Source organism: Hetaerina americana, unplaced genomic scaffold (genome assembly GCF_022747635.1).
Source record: "Hetaerina americana unplaced genomic scaffold, ioHetAmer1.1.p SCAF_49, whole genome shotgun sequence".
NCBI lineage: Eukaryota > Metazoa > Arthropoda > Insecta > Odonata > Calopterygidae > Hetaerina > Hetaerina americana.
The window spans coordinates 3,431,808-3,456,435 of NW_027287084.1; the positions used below are offsets into that span (position 1 = coordinate 3,431,808).

The 24,628-nt window shown below is 37.7% G+C and overlaps 1 protein-coding gene across 2 annotated transcripts in view; it reads left to right on the top strand.

The window, feature by feature from the left end:
• The window catches only part of LOC139693409 (lachesin-like), a 627,145-nt gene that overhangs the window by 581,291 nt on the left and 21,226 nt on the right, over positions 1 to 24,628 (top strand). For both annotated transcript variants that reach the window (XM_071591542.1, XM_071591543.1), the window contains exons 5-6: positions 2,092 to 2,242; positions 17,968 to 18,065. In XM_071591542.1, coding sequence (XP_071447643.1) covers positions 2,092 to 2,242; positions 17,968 to 18,065 — 249 coding nt within the window. The remainder of the gene's footprint in view (positions 1 to 2,091; positions 2,243 to 17,967; positions 18,066 to 24,628) is intronic.

Below are 24,628 nucleotides of genomic sequence, written 5' to 3' on the forward strand. Positions count from 1 at the left end.
AGGTTAATTTAAGTATATAATCTCTTGCTTGGTCTTGCGTGAGGAGGGAACTTCCGTCGTATTTATTTTTCCGCATTACCGCAACAAGGATTAAAAAAAGCGCATACCCGATTATAAATTGAAAGAAAAGAGATTTGTAAATGTGGAAAAAATTGTACCTGGATGTTATAATGGTAAATGCATTTAGCTAGCTGGTACAATCAATTTTTGAAAGGTTGAATTGAATTATACAGTGCCAAATAATATGCGACTGATCTTTGGTTTCATGGATTTATAATTTTTGATGAATAAGACGTATCAGAACCTTTTAAAGCTTCGATTTGGAAGTAAGATGTGTTGCCTGTTGAGAGTTTGAATTGATGAAAGATTACTTAGGAAATCAAAAAATCAAAAGCCATATATTTGTGAGGGCATTCCACAACTTATTGTGTACGAAACAAATAGGCATATAAAAATAAATAAATAAATAAATAAAAAAAAAATATATATATATATATATATATATATATATATATATATATATATATATATATATATATATAAACACACGAAACGCTCGATTCCTAACTCTCTCTCTATCCGCGGACACCGAATTTGCAACACCACAGCCACTCTCAACAAATACCTTGCCAATCTACACCTTGCACTCCTCAAACGCGGTTACCCAGAAAAGTTGCTACGAAATAAAATCCACCGTTCCACCCGACCACACACACCACACAATAACAAGCCCACATCTGACGCAGGACTCAACCTTTGCACCACCTATTACCCCGGATCACACAGACTGAAAACCCTCCTTAAAGAACTGTTTCCAATTTTACATGACAATGACGCGACCTCATCCTTACTACCCCAATGCCCATCTATCGCATACAGACGACCCGCCAATCTCAAAAACCTTCTGAGATCCACCAACCCTTTGGCGCCCCCACGTGACAAATTTCCCAATATTTCCCCAACTTGCAACCGCCCCCGATGTAAAACCTGTCCTCTTATTATGCCTACTCCCCTCTCCCTATATCCCCTCATAGCCCCCCCACCTCGTTCCCACGCTAATTGCCTCTCAAAAAATATTATTTATCTTTTATCATGCAAACATTGCACTTCCTTCTACATAGGTGAATGCATTACCCCCTTATCCATCCGAATGAATAATCACCGGTACTCCTGTAATTCTGCCTCACTCTCTTCTCTTCCTATTCCTTCACACGCCAATTCCCACAACCTTTCATTCGACCAGTGTTTTTCCCTCAGCATCCTAGAATCCCTACCTGATTCAGCTACCAACATAGAGGTGAGAACTCGTGAATCCGCCTACATACTATCCTTCCGTTCCTTTAAAATTCCCACCCTTAACCGCCATATTTAATTTCCCTCCCAGCATTCCCTCCACACCTCCCCTCCACACCTCCCCTCCACGCCCATAACTCTTTCCCCTCTCCTGATCCATAGCATATTTTCAGTCTCTCTTGAAGAAGGCCCCTGAGAGGGCCGAAAGCTCGAACAATTTACCGTGTAAGTGTTCTTTTATATGTGTCTATTTTTTCTATTTGTGTTATGTTGTGTCAGCCCATTATATATATATATATATATATATATATATATATATATATATATATATATATATATATATATATATATATATATATGTCACCACTGGCTAAAAGATTGAGTAAGAGAAAGGTCTATAATATCGGGATATGAGGAATATGAAAGGATGTGATGAAACGTCAGAAATAGAGAGAGATGTTTCATCGGTTTGGTTTCGTTGGAAAAGTAAGAATTGAAACTTGAGGATGAGTGAATATAATATAATTTGAAAGAAATGTAATACTTCGCAAAGTCATAATCTAGAATTAGGGTTACCAGTGGAAAATTGTATGTGATAAGCATATTTTAAGTAAATATTTTCAAGATATCAGTTTACAATCTAGGGTAACTCATTTATTCAATACGCCAATTTGTATTTTTATAACAAAAAAAGCAAAATAATACACATTTTTGTTCTTGAATGTTTGGATAAATACGTAGTGTAGTCTCCCCTTACTTTTGCTCTGCATAAACAAATGAAAAATCTTTTCTTTACAGGACGATGCATTACCCTCGGGAGAGGAGAGTGTGGAAGGATTTTCCATTTCTCTTGACCGTGTAGATCGTCATCAAGCCGGCGTGTACAGATGCATGGCAAATAACGGAGTCGGCGACCCTGTATTTGTCGACTTAACGCTAGATGTGTTATGTAAGTACTTTCATAATTTATTTTCTTTTCTCATATAATGGATACTTTTGAGTTGTGTCAAATCTATTAATATAGTTTTAAGCACCTTTGTCATTTGAATATTATATTTACAGTAGAAGCTTAAGTAAGACCTCATGAAAATGAGATTTTCAAATTTATGATTAAATCCAAGAGTGCCTGTGAATATTCTACAAGTCACGCTATGAGTTTTCAGATCTCTCTTAAATAATATTTACATGGTGAGGCCTTATATATCTGTACTTTTAATATATTATTTATATTAAAGTTCTCTCAAGGGTGAATAATTAAACTAAAATTAATTTAACAATTAAATAGATTAATTAGAAATTTATATCCTCAGAACGCGCACTTTTGCGAAGCAAACCATAAATTCCATTATGTGTTTGCCATAAATTCCATTAATTATATTATATTACTCAGATTGTCGGTTTGTTCTAAATAAATGTAGGCCTGTACTATCTACCTTTAATTAAAAATATTCGCTAATTGTAAATTATCCTTCCGTATTAAATTTAAATGCCAACTTTTAAAATGAGATGGTTTCATATTTAACACGTTCAGCTCAAGATGTTTGGAATTTGAATGATGCAAGCTTTCTTTGAAAACAGTGTCTAATTTCCATATGGAATAACTGGTTAAGCATGAGATATTTCTATCCCAACTATTCCATACCTTTATTGCTTTCTTCTTACTCTGGAGGGGCGAAGTATCAATGAAAAAATAGTGTTTTGATTTCCAAAAAAAACACCTCTTTCTTATCTACAGTTTTTTATTGTTTACTCAATTTCACTTGAAAAGAGAATTTTTTATAAGTATGAGAAAATAATAACCCCCATAAAAGTAACTATGACTGTGCTAGTACGCATGTATCTATATTTTTAGTGAATGAATTCTGGGCAATGAAGAGAGGAGTTCATCCACTTACAAGCATGTAATGTGTTGCTAATTTCAGAAATTGTTTCCTTCGCAATATTTAATACTAGGCGTGAACAGAGCATTTCGCCTACAGCAGTAATAGTTTAAAAGGTAGTTTACTCTTCCATTCTCTAGTTTCTCTCTTCCGAATCAATTCAATCTAAAAAGTGTAAAAATCAGGTAAAGAGTTCTTTTAGGCATATCAAATCATTGCTCCTTGTAAGGGCTCTTAAATGACGGCCTCTCTCGCATGCAAATTCTCACCTTACCCCCTCCAAATACCACTGTAGAAAATCTCTCTAACTATGAAGAAGTGCTCCACTCTAATCTGGGCTATGTGCGCCCTTCTTTCTTGGATAAACGTTTGCACTTCTCCGCGCCACTAACTGAGGATAATGGGTACGTGCGGAGTAATGGAACGTGGAGGGCGTATGGCGGAGAGGAAGGAATCGTCAACGATGTGGCGAAAGGAATTCTTCGGTAAAAATTCCATAGTAACACGAAACCTAAGGATTTCTGGTGGAAAAAGTGGCAAATCTTTCGAAAGGGCTGTTTTAGAAATGATATTCTATATCGCTTTAGATTTATTTTCCCTTATCTTAGCGAGAATAGCCGTTATCGAAGTAAACGATGTTATCAAAAGAGTTAATAGTGTATCTAATTATAATAGAATGAGGTGGGAGAAATTTCATTCTAAAAATCATAACGTAGAATTCATTGTCGTCACAACGTAGTATTCGTTGTATGAATTTGCCTTATTTTTGCCGTCCAGTGAGAATATGTATTTGGTTGTGTTGAAAATATATTGTAAGGAAATAATAAAAATTTATTATGGACAACGGAAAACTTCAAACGGTCTGAATGCCATTTTCGATAAGGGGAAGATACAGTTCACTGAAATTTTTTACTTAAAGCCCGTTGAAATATTTTAGAATATTAAAACATCAATTTGCGGTTCTTCTCCACAAAGTTATGCGTAAGTTAAATAAAACCGAGTGGATTTATTTTTAATCCAGATAAAATTCTGCTTGCAGTGAAATTCGTAGGAAGCCCTGGTAAATATTCTCATTAAAATTAAAAAAAGAGGCAGATCTTTTTTAGAAAATCTCAACGATGAAACACCTGCCTCTTAGGAGAATCTAACTGCTCCAAGTATGCCGTTGATAAGTTTTCTAGTTTCTTGCTTGAATACGCTCCATTCGAAGACTCAAGAGTGGGTGTTGGGAAAAAGATATCGAAAAAATACAGCAAACAATGGGGAGGGGATAAAAGAAAGATTTGAAGGAAAAAGAGTGAAAGGAGGAATGAACGAATGGAGAATGTAAGAGAGAGGAATGAAATTTACCTCACTTATAGCATATTATCTTATTTTATATCCAATTGTGTGCTCGCCTTAACGTCGCTCAATTGTTCCAGGGACTTAATTCACCCTCTTACGGGACAAGGCTTCTCGTTTAACCCCATTATATCCCGTAGCGCTTTATTTATTTTCGCTTTTTATCATCTCTCTCCTCTTAGATGGTAATTTTTATTAAGGGATTTTACTTTAGTGGAAAAATCACTGCCCTTAAAAGAGCCCATTCAAAGCGTGGAGGAAGAAAATAACAAAAAAAAACTCGGGCCGTGGAGCTGATCCCGAAACGCATTCGGATTTCTGCGTTGCCTGCGTTGTGCTTGTATCCCCAAGTTGAAGTAGATACACGGAATGGAGGGCAAAGCTGAGGGCATAGCGCAGCCCCTCCAAGTGTGTTAAGTACGGTTTAAATTTGTTTTGCATTAATTACATGATTTCCACGGCTTTTTGAGCTTAGCAAACCACATGGAGGAGAAATTTACGAACAGCAGAGTTCTCAAGGAAAAAAATTCCATTAATAATGCTCAAATAGTTTTAGGGAGGTAGAGTTTATATAATCTAATAAATATGATTCCTCAAAATTCTTGTATCTGTTAGTTTTTAGCGGAAATTACTACAATTTCAAAACAAATGTTATATTATGTTTACGACTGAAAATCGAACTATGCTTGTTTTCCGTCATCAATGCCTAAATAAGCAGGGCAAGTCCATCATTATGACGACGCGAATTAAAATAGTGTAATTCAACTAATTGTTACACAAAGTAATACAGGTCACCGTTTTCAGTTCAAAATCCGGTCTCTTAAGTGACGATGAAACTCATCTGTAACAAGTCCCTGCGGTCGTCTCGTGAAAATCACTTGTTTAGGTTTTTAGGGGCCAGTTTATTTTCTGCTCCTTTTGCAGATTTCCAGAAATTTCTGGTAGCCAGGTAATTTCAAAGTTTGGTGCTAGTTATCTAGTTCCGCTGGCTATATCCAGATTTGAACATGATAGTACCTTGGCTGGAGCCGATCGCTCTGCGAATAAACTACCACGCCTTTCACACGTTCCTTTAAACTCACGTTAGAATTATTTTAATTTCATAGAAAGTATCTTTCGAACTATCCACAATTAAATCGTAGACATCTCGATGCTTTCTTATCTGTTTCCTTTGACATGGAGATGAAATGGGAAAAATGTCTTTGTTATTTTGTTATATAGAACAGAAGATTTCAGACAACATTAGAAGGTTAGGGATGTTTATAAATTATTTTATCAGCCGGCAAAGTGGGTATATGTCATTTATAAGATACCATAATTTCTTTCGGTAGTTAATTTGGAAGCAAAGGTATACATATGTAGAATACAAGGACCATCACAATTAGGATCAGTGAACGTTGAGATTATACACGTAACACAGTCACTCTTTTACCATGGGAAGGCCTTATACAGAGTAGGAAATTCAGGTGATGTTTTTTTCAGTAGATGGTAGATATTAAGCCTAATTTATTTGCACTAAAGAGTTACCAAATTTTTTAAATTCAATATTTTATCTCCCCTCTGAAAAAGTGATTAAAATGGAAACGTTTATCTTATACTCTTCTCTGATGCCTTTGATTAAAAGTTGAAAGCGGTTATGTGTGTGTGCATGTATGTGTAAGTGCGGATATATATATATATATATATAATATGTATGTATATATATAATATATGTATGTATATATATATATACATATATATGTGCTAACAAAAACGCTTTGATTACTAAAAATGTAAGTAAATAAATACAATAATCCTCATCCATTTCATAGGCCTTTAAGTCCGAAATATTCTTCCTTTCCACCAGGCTATTACGTATTCCATCTCGCTCGCCGCGCAGACAGAAATATTTTCTTCACTAAGATTTCCGCGTTATCGTTTTCGGATGAGAGTTGTTTAGATGGCAAATAGAATTCATTTCGCCCTTCCCGCACCTATCTTTATACACACAGAGGCGAATTCCCCAACCCACCGAGATCCCCTTCGAACTCGGAAACGTTCCCTCTTTCTCACATCTAGTCACACGAGCACACAGGTCCTTCCATTCGCCCTCTTCCTTCTTCTCTTCTCCCTTCCTCCAGAATTCTTCCGTCATCTCCACACTCACTCTCTTCTTTTCCTTTGTGTGGCTCTTCGGTACGGCTCACTCATCTTCTCCCCCTATCTTTCTTCCATACCCTCGGATCTTTGTTCGCGATCCACTATTTATCCTTTCTTCTCCCACTCTTGCTTTCTTCCTCGTCCTCGATTCGTTCTGCCTAAGGTTTTTGTGGTCTCTGGAAATAAAGAGAGAGAGAGGTGGATTGGGTGCTTGTGTGATTCGGTGAGTAGGAGTAGGGTAGAATCGAAGAGCGAGACCGGAGAAGGGAGCAGGCTAATAACTGCCCGATAAGTTTCTCTTCCTTTTCATTGCTTGTATCGCTTGTCCCCATCTTGGCGAACTTCTCCTCTAGGCCTTGCCTCTCCTAACTGCCGTCGGCTTTAGTGTCAGAATCGGGCTCCTTGTCTTGAGAAATTATTTCTCTTCTTCAAGATGAGCAAAGAGTGGATCTCGAGGTACTCAATAGCACTATGTTCTTATATACAATATTTCCCTTGGATATATCTATAGTGAAAACGAGCTTCATAATGGTAACTCGTTGCCCCCCGTGTCTATCTCTCATTATGTCCTTCCTTTTCCTCTTGGAAAGTTTCTTACGAATAAAGTAAAGCATGAAAAGGCGTGCTATTCAATAACTTGTAGAATTATGATTATCTTAAAATAAATTGAGAGCCCCAATATCTTGTTTCACAGTATTTTTTCACCAAGCACAGTGTGAATTACAATATTAGTGTTTTTTCTTGTATAAATAACAACTTGGTCGGCGAAAATTCACCTTAATGTACACAGAAAGGTTAAATAGGCATGTGCGTGTTTGTAGTTAACAGGGATGCATTATAGCCAAATTTTACCCTGGTATAGCCACTATGTAAATGTAGAGCCTATACTCATAGTACTCATGGCGAATCACTTTCAGGCCTAATTTTAAGTATGTATAAGAGGTTAGAATAAAAAAATCACAAACAAAAATAAGATGTTCCTATGTCTCTGAAGCCGGGTACTTTTTTAAATTAATTTGCTTGAACTTATCATATTACCTCTAATATCCCGATTATTGTCGTGCATAATATCTATATCAATAATCATAAGCATATACGTGGAAATTTTACACGGTGAACAAATATTATAATAATATAATTCGGTAAATGTCTCATGTATCTAATCATTTTATATCTACAGCATACAATTCTTCTAAGACAGAGCGCCCTATTGTTATATTCCATGGGCTACTTTGAAATGCCAGCTAGTCTTCTTAGTAGGTAGGGTCTGTAGCCTAAAAGAGGATATAGGTATGCGGTTCATGTTTTAGCTGCTACACATTATATTTAATGCTAATTTTAAAAGCTCATCAAAAGAAATCTTTTTTCCTCATTTCTCTCCCTTCCTTGTACACCCCAGCCTCTCCGCCCCTCCCATTCCAGCCACGGCGGAATGCTTGACCTTCCTCCGCCCCTTAATTTACGTATCTTTTTTCCAACATTATTTTAATTCGTAACATTTTGTTGATTGTTTACTAAATAAACATTTCAAAGGAAACAAGCCAAGCGCAAGTGAAATGTAATTGCGGATGTTTTTCTTCCGCATATTTTGAAAACTTGAGCGTGTTTCTTTGAACATTGGTTAATTTTGGGAGATAGTTAATACTTAAATCCGGAAGATCTATTTTTACTCAGTTATTTCTGAACCAGGGAATGAATATCACGTTGCGCATTACTCCCAGAGCTGCGATTCTCCATCGTTAGCTTTGTCTTTTCCATTTCTTCCATTTAATTCACCCCCCCCCCCAACCCCATGTTTAAAAAGGCTACCACACCATGTTTATTTCACCTCAACATTCTTCTTCTCTTCACTCAACCCCTCTCTATTTTAATCCCTCTCCATATTCTTCACCCTTCCTCCCATTCCTCATTTTCCCAAGTCCTCTCTCCCCTTCATCCACCTTGCCTTCTCATGGCGTCGCGTGACTTCCTCCCTTTTCACTCCATCCACTCCCAATACTCCCCTTGCCTCGGCTCCGAGGTGGGGCTGATTCAGGCAAGTGGCGGCGCGGGTGGCGCACCACGGGAGGAGGGATGAGGGTGAGAGCGGGTTCGAGTGGGGTTTTTAGCCGCCACTAAGGAGAAGAGTGTGAGGGAGGTGGGGAGGTTTGGCCAGGCGGTGGGGTTTAGTGAGGGGCACCGCGGAGAGAAAGAGTTAAAAGAGCGAAAAGGGAAGAGAGGTAGCGGAGGGTGAACGCGGGGGGAGATGGAGTGGCAGTGAGAGGAGGAGTGGGAAATGGTTTTGTTGGAAAAGGCGAAACGAGGGAGGAATTAATGGCATTAAGTCGTATTTCGGTCGGGAGCTTCTCTCTCATTATTAACTGTTCTTGCATAACCCTCCTCAAGGTTTCGCTTTCCTTCCCTCCCGTCTCCCACCTCCCACGTCCTCCCCCCCTCCAGATCGACCTCGCTCGTCCGGCTCGCCTCGCGGGTCCGTATTAAAAACGCGTGTCCTCTCTTGAAGTGGGCAAGAAAGTAGGGACGCTTAAGGAATCTGGGGCCAGCTGTGTTGGAATGGGAGTAATGGTTTGAATCGTGCCCAGGGGATCGTGGAGTGAGAGACGGGTGCATTGCTGTCTCCCCTTTATATCCCCTGTTGGACACCCTGCCTCCCTCGTTGTTCGTGCCGGAGCAGTGAAGTAGGCAGAGAAAGACGAGTAATGTTCCAGATTGGCCTGGATACAGAGTTGAGAGTATTAATTCGGTGTTGTTTTATTTAGAAAAAGAGGCAGTGAAGGCAACATTTAATTGCTCTTGGTAGGAGAGGGAAGAAGTAATTGACTCGTATTTTTAATTATATGTGATGAAAATGTGTTTGCCCTTTTTTTCTTCGGTATCTCGAGGAGAGAAAGATTGGGATTGCTTTGTTTAAAAATAAGCTTCACAGCGGAGCACTTTTCGGGTTTTAATTAATCATGTCTAGTTATTAATCATTTAAGTAGTCTTACGATGCATGGAAACGGATTCGGATAAATTCTTGTAGTTTTTATTGGTTAAAAGATTCTTGATGAATGCCAAAGAGCTCACGATGAGAGCAATAGGCTTATCATTTATTAAGCAGGCATTTTTTGCAATTAGAGCCAATTCCATGTAGTCTACTCTCAGTACTTTTGATGAGTCGTCCTAATTTTTATACAAATGTTTTATAAAGGAGACCTCTTAAGGTTTTAGGTGAAAAATTTGAACCCCAATTGTTAATTTATATTCATCTAAATTCCAGCCAAATTTATAATTTGAATAATTTTAAAGTTTCACGTAGTCTGGTTTGGCGAGCTCCATATCTCTTTTGTTTAACAGAGCAATGGAACTATTATATTTACACGTGATATAAAGTTTCGAAATAATATATGTACATTGTAGCCTACTTTTTCTCTCCATATACTCCTACTTTAGTGTTTGTTTTTGTATCAGTTTTCATAATGCCCAGAGATTAAAATCCACAAAAATTGGAAATGTAAGATATTATAGAAAACTATTTTATGAAGCTGATTTATGGCATATCGTCGAAGAAAATATCATTAATAAACTAAAGGTTTTATTTCATTTGTTTTTATGAATTTAAACGAATATTTTCCTAGTAACTTCCTCGATGTACCATATTTTTCATTCGGTTCAGTAGGGGTTCCCTATGCTTAAGAAGATAAATCATATATTTCATTTCTAAGTTGGATGATCTTTCCTTCAACTAGCATTCTAATTGTGAATTAAATTTGTCATCCATTAAAGAACGGCAATTGCAATCCCAATGTCAATAGCAATGAATGAAATATAGCCGGAATTAATAAAATTAAATGGTACATAATCCTTTTTAAGTTGCAATTAAATACGAGGTTTTTCTGTGGTGTTTGCTTTGGGCCTAGTTTTCCTTTTATAACTTTAGGCAAACGACCTCACTTAGTGGGTCAAACATCTCTGCATTCATATCAAAGCACGTTGCCTGCTGTAACTTTTTTGTAATGGGCAGTACTAGATAGAAAATTATTTATTATGTCCTGAAATGCTTTTCATTTAAAATTCCGATATGGGTTGGGATAAAAATATACAGCTTTGAAAGATTGCTTCGATAAACGACCTGTTCGCGGCTTAATTATCGAATAAAATTATTCCTTATAAGTGTGTTTCCCAATTTAAAGAAAGATGCGTTGCAGAATTGGATTAATCGATAAACTATGCGCGGTTATTACTTTAACTCTCGAGTGAAATTTCTTGGTATATTGGAATCACATTTCTCATAGCACCACAGAAATCGGGGTAGAACGGAAACTGATGCATTTTAATGTTATCGAGTTTTCCAATTAAGCTTCGAATGGTATTTCAGCCGGTATAGGTTTTGTAGTGGAGTAGGGCGTTCCTTTTAATATTAGTAATTTCATTTTACGTGTCTTAATTTCGAGCTCGCAAAATATTGCTGTCCGATCGAAAATCGTAACCATATCCCATCTACCGCCATCTCCAACTGCCTGCTGGTTATGAAAATCGCCGACTTGAAGGATTGGCTCGACTCTACGGACTCCCTCCCCCAATCCCTTCCCGCCCGCCCCTCATGTACCACTCTCTCCGCTGTGCAACGAAAATGAATTATTCCATCGCATCACTCCAATCGCTGCTGCGGTGAGTCGAGGTCTAATGAAGTGCCTCGCCGGTGGGTTGATCCAGGGGATGAGGGGGGAAGTGGGTGGAAGATGAGGAAAATTGGAAGGAAGGGTAGCGGGTGGGAGCGATGGCCGAAATACGCCAGACGGGGATGCGTGCGGCTGAGATGCAGCTCACACCCGAGGGTGAATGAACGAGGGAGGGAGATGGTGGCGGGAAAAGTGATTGAAGCGGGAATAAAATAGATATAGGGACATGCGCTATCAAATTCGTTGAATGAAAGCAATAAACGACTGCCATCTCTTTTCGAATTTTCGAATTCACGAATTACAATGACAGAATGGCGAGCGCATGAATGTAGCGAGATAAAATGATTCAGTTGGCGAAGTGAAGAAATGCGTTAGACTTTTATCGGTGAAGAAACTTATGTGAAAATCTTAGAGGAAAATTGTGTGAGGGGATGTTTCGCGCCGGTGCAAAATGCAGGCACGGCATAAGAAATGAAAATGTCGCGTTGTAATAGGCTCTTTGGGGAAAGGAAGAAGTTGGAAAATTGGTACTAACAAGAACTGGGAATGTGACTTAATGTGCAAAATTAATGAACTGGAATATTAATTTCAACTGTAGGATATGACGGTCGGCTCATGAAAACGAAGTGATGAAAGAGTTTGATAGAGTTTACTTCGTGCGAGATGAGCTTACTGAATGGCTTAACCAGCATAGCTCTAGTTTGTTAATATCGTCGCCACAATGATTGAATATATGGGAATAGTAATATTTTTTTGTTCGGGGAATGTATACATTTTCATTTTGCAATATTGTTAACAAATAGACCCTGTTAATCATCAAATATTAATGCCCAAAATATATGCAATTTTCCAATAATTGAAAGATTAAAAAAACTGAAATTATTTCTGTGCTAAATATTCTCAAACTTTATCAAATCATCTCCAATAAAATTACAAATAATCATTACGAATATCCATAATTCGATCATAGACAACTGGAAAGTTTCCCATTACCAACATTAGCATTGTGTGAAGGAATAAAGTGTAAATATAATGATTTATGTCTGCCATAATGCTAAATTTCTAATTTATATAAATTAAAGAAAATAATGGAAAAGTCTAGATGAATTTTCTCCATTAAATCTCTTACTCCTGCTTCCTGAACGGACCCGTCGCTTGAGTAATCAATTAGGAAAACTAATTAAACGTATTTGTTCAAGCGCATAGTGGTCGAGTAACTCGTCTCGAGGGATAGAAAATCCAGAGTGAATAAATTTTACAAGATTAATAAGGGGAACGGTGACTTAAGGAAAGTACCTGAAATAAATCAGACGAGGTAACGAAGGAGGAGATGCAGAGGGGCACGAGAAAAGAGGAATACGGCCGCGGGTGGAAGGATCGGGAAACGGTTGACTGGGGGGCGCACAGGGAGAGAGGACAATTCATATTTATGAGAAACTCCTTGAATGTAAAGAAAATGCGCGGAACCATCTCTTGTTCGCTCGTCCAGGACCGAGAATAACAATTCGAGTGCACCCTTTTCCGGGAAGAGGAAGTCGGAGAAATAATAGGACTAATGCAAGGTTCATAGGGATGGAGCCTGAAAGGTTGGATAGGGGGTGGAAGGTGTTGGTCTGGGTGTCGTGGGTGGGCTTGGTAGCCCTGAGGGGAGGGGCAGGGAGAACTCGGAATGTCCGACTGAAGTCTTCACCGCCTCTGGCTCCGAACGGCTCGGCGGATGGGAGGCGTCTGCCCGGCGACCATGTGGTGGGCGGTGGGAGAGAGAGGGAGATAGGGAGGGATGTGGATTTTGTTTCTCTCCTCCCTTTTCTCTTTATCTTTCTCGAGACGGGACGGCGAAAGGATGACTTTTTCGAAGTGGATTGCGTCGTCTAGGATCGATGGACAGGAAGAATCTGTGGTCTCCTCTTTCGGGAGGCTCGAGTTTTTTTTAAGGTCTGCATAGGTGTGTGTAGCAGACAGTGCGGTGGAAATACCGTGCTATTTCTGGGGTTAGAAGGGAGTTAAGCGTTCCACTTCAGTAGTTTTAGTGGGCTTTTTTGTCCAGTTCTGAATTATCAGATTTAATGGAGGGATTGGGGTACGAGAATAATCGTTTACTCCGCGATATGGGTGCTACTGCTAAGTCTCCTTCGTTTTTGCCCAATGAATATGTATCTTGGTGCATAAAGCTAAATGTAAATTTTAATTTCAAAAATTTATTTTCAATTTTATTAGCATTAATTTTAATTTAGAGTAGGCAGAATTATTAGTAAAAATGACTTAATCTCAATATCCTTCATATATTGAGGCTAATATTCTTCCATTTCTGAAAACTTAATAAATAATTTTATAGCCAATAATTTTCAAAGATGGGCGTTCCCTCATTGAACTCCCAGAATTTAATCATTTAACCACAGAATCTGAATTTGAAACTTCATTTTTTTATTTTTATGCGTAATAGCAATCATTATACTATTTAATGCTCAATATTCTTTGAGATATTTATTCCGGTAATTTAGTTTACCTTGCATGCATAAAATAGGCATGTCTCCTATACCCAGAGAGTAATATTAATATGCACCTCGCAATACTTAATCGAGCATACGGGTATGCTTTGACATTCGATGTGATCGATACTGTGTTGTAAATTGTAGAATATTGCTATTTGTGAACTTTCTAAATTTCAATTAGATGCCACTCATACTGCACGTGTCTCAATGAGTGATCAAAGATTTATATTGCTTTAAAGTAAAAATTACGTTTCCTTCAATACAATAAGATATATTGCTTAAAAATGTCAATGTCTAAAATCGAAAATTAAATTTAATCTGCTATTAAAAGGCTTCCTCAATGCTTCTGAAAGACGCTTAATTTCAAAGCGTTGATAATAAAAAACACCGGTTTTTTAAAGAAGAATCTAGGTTTTTCTTAAAGCGTGTGACAGACCTATGTGAAACTTAGGTGGAAGTATTACATTTTCAGTGCTGCATAAATATACAAGGAAGTATATCAAGGAATATCAATAGAAATAATAGGTTTTTAAATACTATTATTTAAAAAAAGGTGTTAAGAAAACCTTAATTCTAATGAATCAAATCCGTTTTATTTCTGAAATCACATTCATTATTTTTTTAGTGAAATTCTTATCTGACGGACGAAAGAATGTAGAATAATGTTGATTTAATTGTAGAAGATATGCTCTACGTACGTGCTTAGTCCCGTCTTTACGTTATGCGTCGGCAAACTGGGAAAGTCTTTTGATGCATCTCCTAAACCCTGAAAAACTTAGATTTTTCTGTGTTGAAACAGAGGAACTGATGACTAAGTACATCGAAAACTCTGCAGGAGTTGACCGAAATGGCAAACAATGTATTGAATCACCTCTCTCCTTCTGCCTCTCCCTCTCTTGAGAGAGAGTTACGCCATCCAAGCGTGAGTGACTTGAGGAAATGCCATAACCCTAAATAATCCATGAAATCACACTGGAGAGGGCCGTTGTGTGCCAAAACTACCGCCGTAAGCAAGAGTTATCCTTTAAGATGAAGAGCAGCGGATGGGGAGGAGGGCAGGGGTTGAGGGAAGTTCTAGAGTGGGGTGGGGGAGAGAGAAAGAACGAGGGGATGAAAGTAAGGGGGGCCGGATTTTTAGGTTGAGAAGGGTCGTAAGAAAGGAGGAATGAGGCGCGGGTGCGCGGGGTAGAAAGGGGAGAAGAGAGAGGGGGTGGACGGTGCGGGGGTGGTTGAAGGGGAGTCGAGGGTGGGGTGCGAAAAGAGAGATGGCGATGCATTTTTCATGGGAAACAAGTCGAGGAGTGTAAGATGAAATGGAGAGGAGGGAGGGGAAGGGTGGAGAGTTCAAACAAGTCTGGGAGGGATTCGAAAGGGGGTTCGGGAGGGGTCCGAGGGCTTGAAACGAAGGCAGACAATGACGGCGGGTGTGGGGGAGAAAAATTATTCCGGCGCTCATAAAGGAGGAGAGGATCGGGTCGAGGAATTGCGTGAGGAGAGGATCGGGCGGAGGAGTGGGAGGAGGGGTGGAAGGAGCCGTTTTGTGTTGTGGGTTACTGCTCTCGGTTCTTGGGGGGAGGGTTTGGCGGCGGTGGGGCGGGGAAGGAGGAAAGGAGAGGGTGGCGCGGTGGATTAAGGAGGTGGTATAAGAGTGTGGGTGAGTCTAAGGCCGTGGGGGATGTGTGCGGAGGCAGGAGCCAGCAGGCCCGTAAGCATTTGAGCAGATTGAAGCTAATCTCGGCAACCTTCGCTCTACCTCCTCGTATTTATGATCTCACGTGTTTTTTTTATCCCTTACCCTGTCTCCCATCTTCCCTCACTCTTTCACCTCCCCGCTCCCGTCCTCCTCAAAGGTAATTGCTTCCTGGCACATGTGCACCTTATTTCATTCTATCCGCGAAGACATTGTGCGGAGCGATACAGGGGGCACACCGTTGGTAGTTTTCTGAGCCACCGATGGCGCACCGCCACAGCTCCTTTAATTGGATTTGCCTAATTTATTGCAGTTTTATTTTATTTTTTCTTTAAAAGAGCTACCGGTGCATTCTATTTGGCTCGGTTTTGACAATCCCAAGGCTATGGAAGTGATTGAGTGTTAATTTAAATAATAATTACATCCGCGCTCCTCGAAGTGAGAGCGATTTTTTGGTAGACATTTTCCCGCTTAGCCTCTTGCAATAAGCTCCAAAATTTAAGGGAATCTTGTTCCGTTTCCATCTTCATGCAAGCGAAATGGTGCTGGAGCTGAAGTTTTCTCCAGTTACCTCGGATGAAATAGTTGCATATTAAGTGAATATCATACTTTTAATCCTATGAGCCTCTTCAATTAACCACGAGGCGGATGGCTTGCTCATACACGCATAGGGCAGACTATATCAACAAACAAAAGTGAAAACATGCTAAATGGTAGAAATGACTTGTCTAAATAAAATGAAAAATATGGGTTCACAGTCCACAACTAATAGATTCAGAAATTCTCAACTTAATTGAACCACATGCGCAATATTTGGCTGGTCAAAATGCATTTACCGCTTCACTGCTCCATACCTAAAAAGGTTTGTAATCATGAAGAGAGGTCGTAAATAGCTTAAAACAAAATATCTTTGAATGGAATAAAATTAAATGAACATGCATACCTGTAATTTTGTCATGCAGGCTTCCCAAATTCTCAATGTGTAATTAATTTAAACCCAACGACTCCATTCTGATGGAAATTCATAAAATATTTGATTAAAACAAAAAGAAAATATTCGTTAAAGGTGGGTAGTGTGAGAAATAATATCCAATTGACTCTGTACGCAGTAAAATTGTTTTGGGTAAAGAATATTCAATTGCATTGGATTATATAAATTATTTAGAATCCTATCAATCAATCGTCAGCAAGTTCGATCATGGTTCACTACAGCTCCTTATTATTGTCTGATAAACAGCCTGTTTGCCACCTTGCACGTACTGACAAATGCTTCATTCACGTGTTATTTTCCTAATTTTCACTGGCTATATTTTCAGTACTTCATTTATTTTGCTTGTAACTGTTATACCAATGAATAATTACTTATGATTATGGCGACTTTATATAAAGGTTTTTTTAACTGTTGTTCTTATAGCTCTGGTAGCTCAGTGGGTAGGGCGCTGGGCCCGGGAATAACTAGGGTTTGGGTTAGATTCCAAGTTACATCCCTGGGAATTTAAGTTTCACCCGAGTTGTGTGATTTTCCAAGCACCATATTAGTCTTGGAAACCACAGCTAGCAAAGGGAAAGACACTGTCACCCTACCCCGATGTGTGAGTTTCAAACACCCTCTAGGGCTTAGTGCGGAGTAAACTCTACCTTCACCTAATATACTAACCTCCGGTTTGATTGCTTTGATTTGTTAGTGATTACAGTGTACGAATTCTAATGAGGAAACTCAGGGAACAGCTATATTAAGCTAGGAATTCATTAATTTCGATGTCTGATGTAAATAGTTATTCCTAAGTATTATAAATGGTTTGAGGCTGTATTTCGTGAAAATTAATGATCACTGAATAAATAAACTTTGTATTTTTTCACACAAAAACACTTTATGTTACTGTCGGTTTCGACGAATAGGCTACATCGTCAGGTCATATTAAACCTGATGATGTCTCATATGCGTCTGGTAGTATTATTCTTAAAGTTTTACAGTGTGAAAACAACAAGGTTATTTTTTCTGTGATTTAAGTATTTTAAATGTAAAGCTCTTATCTTAATATATGTTAATTATTTAATGATATTTTTGAAAATAAGAGTACTTCATATGTAACCTTTTATATATTTCCTGGGATGATAAGATATTATTTAGTTTTAAATGCATATATATTTTATATTCAATTGATATTTAAAAGATTTGAAAAATATTTAAACACTCCATTATGTAACCATGACCTGAGTTTAAGTAATAAATATAGAACACTGAAAGTAGACTTTAACTTTTAATATAACTTTATAGAGAGTAATGTTAAACAATATTGCTCGAAAATAATTCTTTGCCCAAAAATAATTCCCTCCTATTTGATAAATTTTTATTTTTACCGAGGTTGCATCGAAAATACAGAGAATCGTAATTTCACTAGACTTGATAGAAAATTTAAAATGATTACAGAGTGACTCATGAGCTAATATATTCCTCCTTTTCATACCAGATCCTCCCGAGATTGAGGTGGAGCGCAGCTGGGTACACTCTGGAGAAGGATTCGAAGCGCAGCTGGTCTGCATCGTCCATGGTGAACCGCCTCCGGAGGTAAATTGTAACACAAATATTTTACAAATTTCTGTTTTTTTTATTTTGATGGAACTAGCGCAAATGATTTTTTTCACTTGCTTTAAAAAATTCAATGTTTTTAAACAGTTAATTAAAACTCGTGGGAGTAAATCTCGTAGTAAACTGTTATTTTCTTCCGCTTCTCTGTCATGCGTGGCAAGTATGATCACATTGAAGGATAATAACTATAAGATTTACTGAAGGACCAAACACACAACTATTGAGGAAGAAAATTTCTTTTTTCTTTTTCTCGGCCATGAGTGATGAATGATTAATTTCACTAAACCATGCGCCACAAATTTGCCTCGCAGCATGTGTATATTTTTAAATATATGTAGTTGAAATATATGTAGTACGGGTGGTGTCCTAGCACCCCCCGCCACACGCCCTTGCGGCGGCTTGCGGGGTATTAAGTAGATGTAGATGTAGTTGCATCCATGAGTGGCAGACCAATCGACGAAGAAAAATACGAAAAACCGATTTCTGCTTTTGATAATAATATTATCATGTGTTCAGTTAATATTTATCATTACCGTTTAATTTTATTCTTAATAAATGAAGTCGTCAGTGTTTTTGCTGATGAAATTGAGCCTGTACAATATGTATATGGTGCCGCCTTTTGTTAACAAAATGAAAGTCAGTTATCTAAACAATAACATTATTAATTATTATTGATAAGTTTGGAATACACCATCACGGCGTTATTATTTTCTGGTAACTATGTAAAAAAACTAATTTCAAAAATATATGTTGAAAGAGGGCATATTATTGTGAATTATGAATTTTCACTAACAATTAACATTATTTTTGTATACAGAGATTGTTAAAATATTTATGATATGAATAGATCAACTTTAAAAAAATTGACGATAGCGATTATACGATAGGGGATCCATTCAGTATTCTGAAATGTTGACGAAGGGTAAACAGAAAAAAGCAGTCACTGTTCCATGTTCGACAAATACATAACTCCATACTCCATTTAAATGCAACGAGTTATTCCATGCTCCACGTCTCATGATGCAATAAAATCACGGACTTTGATTTTGATTCGTTAACGCCGAATCAATCTTTGGATATTAAAACTCTAAAAGAAGAGAATCTGTATTAAATGGCGCGTTAAACCGAAAATGTAATAATTGCCTCGTATGGTTTTTAATACTCCAACCGCTGGATGTTAATGCATCTAAGTGCATTAAACTGCACAAAGCTATGTTAAATATTCACAATCAAAATGAAAATGCATAAGTACTATTGAATTTGACCTGATACCTCTAGATTCGTATAATTTATTTTTGCTCGAGGATAATATTCGAATTTTGGCCCATCGCAGTTGCGATACCACATCCATGGGTAAAACTGCAAAGAGGACGCCGGTGCGTATGAATTGCCCGCGCATTTGGTTCATTAGCACCACTTTCACTTTGATCGCTTTTGTCGACTCATTTCAGTTCCTCTCATTCTCCATCGCGATTGCTTATATTTATCGTATCCTATTCCATCGGGTTCCCTAAGAGGGAATGATAAATCCGGAAGGGCGGCTAGTTAGGAGGGAAATGGCGCTTAATGGCGCTGTTGGGTTGATTAGTGGGTTAATGCGCCCAGCGAATGGCCACTTGTCATCCCTGGCTCTCTGTGCTTAATTAACACTCTCTTATGGAGAGAGGTCCCTTGTTTCTTTTTCCCTCTTCTTCAACCCACCAACTCCTCCCCCAATCACACTCCACTCTCTTCCCCGAACCCATGGCTCCATCTCCATCCCGCCGGCGACTGACTCTTTCCCACCACACATGTACGCTTCTGCTTTTTTATCTCTTAACACGTTCCAATCGGTTGATTCACCCTTCTTCTCTCCTCGAAGGTTTGACTCCTAAGGAGGATTATAACCGTACCGGTCCTCCCACCCCAATTCTCCCACTCCCTTTATCCTATCTCTTACCCATTCCTTCCTAATATATCTCCTGTTCATCCCCATTCCCCAAACTCCCTAACTGCGTTCCTACCTCCTATTGGACCCCTATTAAGTGGGTGGGTGGTTTATTACCGTTACCTCTCCGAGTTCCTAAGAGTCCCGAGTTATGGCGTGTACATAGAGGATGTAATTTATTCACGAAGGGATTAGAATGGTAACTATAATCAGGATTAAGGCTCCCGTCCTTTCGGTTTTTTTTCTCTCCTAAGACCGGTTTATGGATCTCAGATTACAATATAATCGCAGGATTATGTTTGATATACGCTCTCACATGAATTACAGAAATATTTAAATCACTTTTTAAAATCTCAAGTTGAGATTTACTATGGGCTTTACTTGGATGGCAGTGGTTCTAAATAATTCTTTTTATTTGCGTAGTATTTATGTGAAGTTTTGTGTAAAAATCGGATGAATAAAAAAGAAGACACCAGTAAAAGAGATTTAAATATATCTTTCGTATTAATAAGCTTTAATAAATATTAAAAATCAAATAGATTTTTACTATTCTATTGTGGAAAAAATCTATATGAGCCGTGAAATCACTTAAAACATTTATTATAGGCTTTTATTTGACTTGTTGTTAACGAAGTTAAACAACATTTTGAATACTTACTGTGGGAAACGATATTTTTTTCTTGATTCTGTGCGAAAGCTATTCTTCTATTTGAAAGTAAGGGAGTGTCGCCAAATACACTTGGACCTGGCTATCCGATGTTATCCCTAGGCGAAAGCACTGCCCTTTAGTTACTTATTATCGATGTAAATAGAATTTACTTTAGCGATAACAATAGAAAAAATGGCATGCAGTAATAATTAAAATAAACTTTTAATCAACAATTATTACTTTCAACGTAGAATACTTTTTATCTTTACGCTGGAAACTAAGCCGTCCCTTCGCTTATCTTATTTCTTAAACTTATCTTATTTCTTGAAGCCAAGGGTGTTGTGGCATGCTCTATAGGTATTTGATATAACCGAAAACTGTATTTTTATGAGTCGTTCACATATTTAATTTCGTTCTGTAATCGCCATCATTTTATATAATTTGAATCAAGGAATGAACAACACTCACTAAGAGAACTCGTCATTAATTTCAACTGTAAATTTACTATTGCAGCGTGTACAAAGAGTGTAAGCTTATATAAATATGAACTTAAAGTGCCCACATAAGTTTTATGATAAATGTACAATTTTCACCCAGTTCTCTCGTGATTTTTTTATCATTTTACCACCATTCTTGAAGGAGATACTCCTGAGGAAGTGAGGGATTGTGCTGTTAACAGAGATAAATATTTAACTCAGATCTTAATCATCGTTTTAAACTCCATCATACAGGTATTATAATGTGATGACTTCTAATGAAAATAATAAATAAGGTTTTAGGATCACTGAGGATTAGTTTGTTAATTAATTATTTGGCTTCGTTAAAAGTTTTTAATCAATTAATTTTTGATACCTTTTCGTATGTGTACGTTCAGGAAAACAAAACGAAAAGCCATTCCCCAAATTTTGTTGAAGAATGCTGCCATCTTCATGTTGAGGTCGGAAAATTTGAGGGGTACCTTCGTGTCATTGAAATTCAGAAGGGACGATGATTCGGTTCAGTTGTTTATGGCACCACTCTTAGGATCTCTTCCCTCCTTTTGAAATGGAAAGATGCCAGAATTGTACATGACAGGTATAATATTATCATGTAAATACGGTGCAGAAGAGAGGTTTTAACTTTGCGGAAAATATTTCATTTTCACCACAAAAATAAGTGCATGCATGGCCTAATGAAACCGGTTGGGTAATTTAGAGGCATCCCATTTCTTTTAATTGTAGTCTCTTGCTGCGTGATCAACAATTACGACTTGCGTAAATCATGTTAGCAGGATCATCTACGTAGACTTACTGTAGTCTAGTCTCGAAGAATGTATAATTAATGGCGAGAAAGAAGGGAATATTAATATTTTTCTACTTAAATGACCATCATTTTCCCGTAGAATGAGGGTTGAAATATCAGTAAGGTCGTGTAACACCTCTGAAATAATTTATCGAATATCCATGTTTGGGGATGTAGCACACCCAGCTCATTTGGGAGGCAGTACGGCACTCGATTTTTTTTTTGCTGGCGGACCACATCACACGTGCCGTGCGGAGCGCCCCCTTTGATGTCTGAGCAAGCAAACCCCCTCGCCTGTAAACTCCGCCTACCCTCCTCTCCCAGTGGAAGTGAAAGGAGGGAGAAGTGGAAATTGTGGATATCACGTGACCTGTAACATTCAATTTTATTCTCATCGCAGAGAAATCTTTTTGAGGGAATGGCAGCGTGCATTTTCGTCCCTATTTTTTTGCCCGGCCGAGTGTTTAAAATTTGATGTACCTGCCTCGCATGCTAAGTAAGCGTTGCATAAACGAAATGAAAATGTTCCTTCCGGGAGATTTATTCTTACGAAACTTTTCAGCAGATAATTCAAAGTGATGTAATTGTGGACAGGGAACGAACAAACAGTCTGTATTCGTCTATGCTTATTTTTGTCTCTATTTTTTAGGAGTGCATAAAATTAAAAAAAAATAAACGATGACGTTCGGAGGAAGTACTGATCGTGCTATTGTCTAAGCTCATCCGAAATATTTTTAACGATGAAATATCTTTTCCCGTATGAAACAACATTCCCATTCTTAATTACTGAAAGGATATATCTATTTATTATGCTTGAAAGATTTTAGTTTCGACTTTCTTTTGAAGAGTAAACTCATGGATAGACGCATAAAAAAAGACAAGCATCTTTAGGTAAAGAAATTTTCACTGTTCAAGTGCAGGAAATATACTCTAGGTGGAAGAGAAAACGTTTACTTTTTTCCACCTTTTTGTAAAGTAAAGGGTCGAATCTTTTTTTCTCAATGAAATTACATTCTCTGCAATAAAATTCTCCCAAATCAATCATTACTAATAACTTTCAGATAAACATTTATGCTCTGCCAATAAAACTTAAAAGAAATTTACATTCAAATTTTTTTATTCGCTAATCTTCTAAAAGTTGTTTTTATTCGATCATTTTTGTTTGAATTATATCTTCTATTCCTAAAAAACTTTATATAATTCACCGCGACTATAAAGTAACTTGAAGTGAATAATTTTATTGCTGTTATGTTATTCAAACCCTTTTTATGAGTGATACACGTTGCACTGATAAAAATGTTCAGTAATAATAATTGTTCAGCAATAAACAAGCAGACTTAAAATTTGAGAACTGGCTTCTATTTGTCATGTCATGCAATGCATTGACATTTAATAATATTTAATTACATTTTGGTTTAATGCAGAGTTTTATGTTATGTTTTATGCTAACTTGAAGAGGCAATTCAATTCAAATGGGAAAATTATGCTGCCACACCCTGTGGTACATATTTAAAAAGAAAGAACGCTTGCATAGACGTAGTTACTCATTGAATTATCCCGGACATAATCTATGACCATCGCATGAATATTAAATTTATTCGGAAACTTTTCGAGTATTAATACTCATTGAACGTGAGTAGCGCGATTGTTTTGAGCTGGTAGTGAGCAAAAAGGATAAGCATTCCCCCTTGCTTATTTCTTTAATCCGTCATACCCCTAGTTCCACTTATTTGATGGATGTGCCTTTCCCGCTTTTCTCCGCCAAGGGAGGCACAAAAAAATCATAACTTTTTCCCGCTTCCCTACTTATCCCTCCCGCTCTGTCTCACGCTCCTATCCACCCCTCCTCTCCATATATCTCCCTCTTCCTACGCCCGCACTCCCCCATACCAATCCACTTGAAGCCTTCCAACATCCTTCGCCTCAACACCCTCGACCCACTTGCCCCTCCCTCCGCAGTACTCACTCACTACCTTCTTTCGGGAGCCCATAATTGTATTCCCGCATGTAGGAGGGATGAGATGAATGCTTTGGATTGGGCGAGAGAAGATATAAAGCCGAATGAGTTGGTATTATGAGGAAGAGGGAGACGAGGAGAGTAATGAGAGTGAACTGAAAGCAATGTAAAATGAAGGCTATCGTTGTAATTCTTGTTTTTATTTTGCCCCAAGGGTTTACAAAGAATTTTTCACTGACATAATTGCCAAGTTAAGGAAAGGGTTTGAGCACTTTGACTTATGATAGCTTACGATAAACTTGCTGAATCAAGCAAACATTAATTGAATTTCCTTTGCCTAACACATTATCTTACTTTCAATATGTTTAATCAACATTGCTTTAGCATGAGCATGTTCTGGTTGATGACCCCAGTACAGATGGTAGGTGGAAAACATAATTGGGTGATAGGGAGGTCGTCTCAAAACCCATCTTGCTAATCAATATTGTATTGCTACATGATGTATTTTGTTATTCTGAGTTAATGATTTTCTATGATGAGTGGTTTTCAATTTTTTTAAGCTTAGCTCTTTTTTAGGAACCAAATCACTGCTCACGTTATGCGCATGATGCTGTATATTTAATAAAAACTACACATAATAATTCGATTAAGTTTTGGCCCTCATTAATGGAAATAAGTTATGATTAATTATTTTGAACATTTATAGAATTTTTCTCTACTGCGGTTAA